Below are 4,645 nucleotides of genomic sequence, written 5' to 3' on the forward strand. Positions count from 1 at the left end.
AGCTTGGCGGACCCAGTTCATGCCAGAGCTACTGAAGGTGAATCCAGAGGCTGCACAGGAGAGTCTCAGAGACCCCCCAGGCTGCACCGAGCCTCCCCCAGACTCCACCAGCTGCACCTCACACTGGACACCTGCAAACACAAAGACATACTGGTCACACAACTCTCACACATCCACTGTTACCCTCACTCATATCCACTCACAATAGTCAGTGTTTCTCATTCTCCATAAATTACCTCTTAAAATACAACAAGGAAAACCCAGCTGAGCCCAAACCCCATGGTGTGTGGTCTGTGTTCAGTCTTGATCAGAGAATGGGAACACTTGGGGATCTCAGAGCTGTGGGGTCAGGGCTGGGCTGTTTTTATGAGGGGGCGGCCAATTTGCATGTCCACCTCCTATATAGACAGCTTTGGGGTTGGATTATGACATAAAGGACATAGTCCCAGAGTGTGACATGTCCAAGGGTGCTGTGTGTGAGGAATTACTCAACACATCTGGGCCTGTGTTCTCCCCAGTAGACCCAAAGGCTTCAGGATATCGCTACAAAGACTCAGGACAGAAATTTTCATAAAAAGAAAAAGAAGAGCTTTAAAATGAGAGATGCCTTTGACAGTCACCAGTAATAACAACCAAGAGAAAGCAACTCTCACAACCCGAGAAAGAAGTAAAAGTGCTGGGGGTTCATGTTCAGGAGATGGGAAATTCCATCTGACACTATTTCCCCTACAGAGTGTTCGGAGGAGAAACTAAGACCAGAGTGTGAGCCTAGAGCCAGTGGACCAAGTGTTGGGGGAGAGAAGAGTGTCTGTGTGGGTCCCTGGGAAAGAGAAGCACGAGCTATAGAGACACAGACAGAGCTCCCGGGTCCCATTCCGTCAGGGGAGTTCGGTGTTGGGTGTGCAGCAGCTGCACTACCTACTTTGTGGTATTTATTCTCTAGACTTTGTTGTCAATCCAGTTTCAAACATTGGAACAATGAAGAATCTCCATCATGACCAGATCTGTTTAGGTAAAGTTGCTGGTAACAATTGGGGAGCAATTAAGTTTAAGTTTTGGAAATTTAATTATGTAAGGTCTTGATGCAGATCACTGATAGAAACCTGGTCACCCTCATGGGTTCTGCCTTGTATTCACCATCAGGGTCTGTGTCCATGAGGACATGTGACATGGTTCTAACTGGGGAACAGGAGTGCATGTTGGGCTTTCCTGCTTCATCAGTAGCTCATTTCAGAAGCACCATCTGCTCCCTCTCGAGTCCCTACTCACATCTGCATGTGGTCCTTGGCAGTGCTCTCACTGTGTCTATACATGATGGGCGTCCCCTGGGACCAGAGGCCCAGTCACTGGATGGACCAATGTGCAACATGGGAAAAGCCACCCCGAGGGGGAAGATGAATTACCATGGACGGGAATTCACCACATCTGAGCAGGCACAGCTCCAGGATTGTCCCTTCATTGTGTGGTGATTTCCTCATTGTTTTCCCAGTTCAGTTTGTCTCCCTTTTTCCTGAAATAGCCACACATAACATCTGCAGTCATTCAGATAAGGAAGCACTGACTTAAAATTTAATCCATGTTCCAGGTTCCAGGTGAGGGCCAAACTACTGTGTCATGCATCCCAGACAGACAGGTGTCATGGCTGAATTCTAGACAAATTAACATGTGCACACACATATGCTCACTCCGCTCTCATGCACACAACTTCCAGTTCCCAGGAAGGAAACTCATCCCAGGTTCCCGAGGGGCAGTGGAAACCCTGACTATCAGGGAACTGTGATGGCTGGACCCTGTCCTCAGGAATATCTGGGTTCTCATCACTGGAGCCTGTGGGTGTCCTTATATGACAGGACTTTGCAGACATGGTTAAGGTGGGGATGATGGAGCTAAGTGTGCTAACACGGGGATTATCCTGACTCATCTGCTGGGACATATAGGTAACCACAAGGGTCCCCTTCAGAGAGAAACAAACAATCAGGCTAAAAGTTTTGTGATCATTGAAACCAGACGTTGGGGTGTGTTTGCTCATCCACCCAAGTGAATGAGGACCAGGAGGGAAGCATGAGATAGGGAGGACGGAGAGCAGTGGAGGGAGGTTCTGGGGGAGGATCCTCACTGCTGTGGCCCAGGTGGGCCTGTCAGAGGGAAAAGGTGGGCCTGTCAGAGGGAAACATGGGGACAGGTGGGTCTGTGGGACAGGGAGCCTGAGCTCAGCACACAGGGGCCTGGGCTGCGCTGGGGTCTCTCTTGGTGGGAAGATTTCCAAAACCTAGAACAAGGAGAGCACTGAGGATGGTCTCCTTGCAGAGAAAGAGAAATAGAAAATGCAAAGACTTGGTGACGGAGAGTCCCTGTCACTGCCGACCTGTCTCCTGCAAACAGACAATGTCCCTTCTTCATTGAGAATGAAATGTCTGCAGTGAGAATATGAGAAGGAAGAGCCATCCCTGGAGGCAGCTGAGAGCTTGAGAGGAAATCCCTGTGCCCAACAGGAAGCCCCTTCCCTCCACACCTTCCTCTGCCCCATCTCCAGGGGCTGCTCTCTGTGCTGTGGGTACTGAGCGCCCCCTGGTGTCCCGAGCGTCCCCTGCAGCCCAGCCCTGCTGTCTCCCTCAGGGAGGTTTGTGTCTGGCTCACACTGAATTCCCCTCACTGTGTGTCCCTTGCACAGTAATACATGGCAGTGTCCTCGGCTCTCAGGCTGCTCAGCTCCATGTAGGCTGTGCTCGTGGACGTGTCTCTGGACATGGAGACTCTGCCTTGGAACTTCTGTGCATATTTTGTGTTTCCATTGTTAGGGTAAACCCACCCCACCCACTCAAGCCCCTGTCCTGGGGCCTGTCGCACCCAGTGCATGTAGTAGCTGGTGAAGGTGTATCCAGAAGCCTTGCAGGAGACCTTCACGGAGGCCCCAGGCTTCCTCACCTCAGCCCCAGACTGCACCAGCTGCACCTGGGAGTGGACACCTGTGGAGAGGAGACAGGAGTGGGTGGAAATCCCCCTTGATCCTCCCTGATCCGCTCCTTAACCCAGGGACTGGGGAGCCCCTTACCTGTAGCCATGGCCACCAGGAGGAGGGTTCTCCAGCTCCAGTCCATGCTGAGGGACTGTGCTGTGAGCACTTCTGTAGGGGAAGGTGTGGCTGTGGGTGATGCCCCCAGGGCACAGATTTATCCAATTTAACCTAGTCTACTCCCTCTCTTTTGCATATTCATGAGGCAGAGTATTTCATAGCTGACGTCTTCACCCCACCTGAGAGAAGATGGATGACATAGGGACCAGGCTCAGTGGAAGTCTGAGGGTCCTAGTTCTTATTCTTTTTTCTTTTTTATAAATTATATCTTTATTGTTGAAATTATTACATATGTCCCATCTAATTCCTAATTGACCCCTTCTAGCCTGCCCCAAGACTTCACCATCCTATTGTCTGTGTCCATGGATTATGTATATATGCATTCAAGTTTTTAGTTGACCTCTTCCCACCAACCCACCCTCCCCTGCTTTCCCTCTGAGATTCCGAAGCCTGTTCCATGCTTCCATGATTCTGGATCCACTCCATTCATCAGTTTATTTTGTTACTTAGATTCCACATATGAGTGAGATTATGTGATACTTGTCTTTCTCTGACTGATTTATTTCACGTAGCATGATACTCTCCAGGTCACTTCATGCTGTCTCAAAGGGTAAGAGTCTCTTCTTTGTTACTGCTGCATAGTATTCCATGGTATAAATGTACCATTGCTTTTTTAACCACTCGTCTACAGATGGGCACTTGGGCTATTTGCAGATCTTAACTATTGTAAATTGTGCTGCTATGAACATAGGCGTGAATACATTCCAGTAGCTTTTTATTTTTATGTAGTCCCATTTGTTTATTTTCTCCTTAATTTCTTTTGCCCTAGGAGATGTATCTGTAAACATATTGCTACTAGAGATGTCTGAGATTATGCTGCCTACGGTTTCTTGTATGATTTTTATCTTTTCATGACTTACATTTAAGACTTTTATCCATTTTGAGTTTTTGCTTGTGTATGGTGTAAATTGGTCTGGTTTCATTTTGCTTGCATGTGTCTGTCCCATTTTCTAAACACCATTTATTCAAGAGACTCTCTTGACTCCATTGTATGATCTTGCCTCCTTTGTGAAATATTAATTGAGCATAATGACGGGTCAATTTCTGGGGTCTATGTACTATTTAATTGGTCTATATGTCTGTTCTTATGCCAGTACCAGGCTGTTTTGATTACAGTGGTTTTTTAGTATAATTTTATATCTGGTATTGTGATCCCTCAAATTTTATTCTTGTTTCTCAAGATTACTGAGCTTTACAGGATCTCTTTTGATTCCATATAAATTTTTGGAATATTTGTTGTATATCTGTGAAGACCACAGTGGGTATTTTAATAAGAATTTCATTGAATCTATAGATTGCTTTGGGTAGTATAGGCATATTAATTATGTTAATAATACCAATTCCTGAACATGGTATATTCTTCCATTTTTTTATGTTTTCCTCTATATCTACTTTCAACATCTTGTAGGTTTCCCAGTACAGGTCTTTTGCCTCCTTGGTTCAATTTATTCCTAAGTATCTTAAGTTTTGTTGTTGTTTTTGCAATGGTAAATAGGATTGTGTGTTAAGTTT

At 46.6% G+C, this 4,645-nt stretch overlaps 1 gene segment (V, D, J or C); it reads right to left on the minus strand.

Moving 5' to 3' along the window:
- Positions 1-2,649: 2,649 nt before the first annotated feature.
- LOC111828486 lies at positions 2,650-3,098 on the minus strand. The segment is given in 2 exon segments: positions 2,650-2,966; positions 3,053-3,098. Coding segments are annotated over 2 exon segments (363 nt in total).
- Positions 3,099-4,645: the final 1,547 nt, after the last annotated feature.

The sequence above is a fragment of the Myotis lucifugus genome, unplaced genomic scaffold (assembly GCF_000147115.1).
Source record: "Myotis lucifugus unplaced genomic scaffold, Myoluc2.0 scaffold_379, whole genome shotgun sequence".
NCBI lineage: Eukaryota > Metazoa > Chordata > Mammalia > Chiroptera > Vespertilionidae > Myotis > Myotis lucifugus.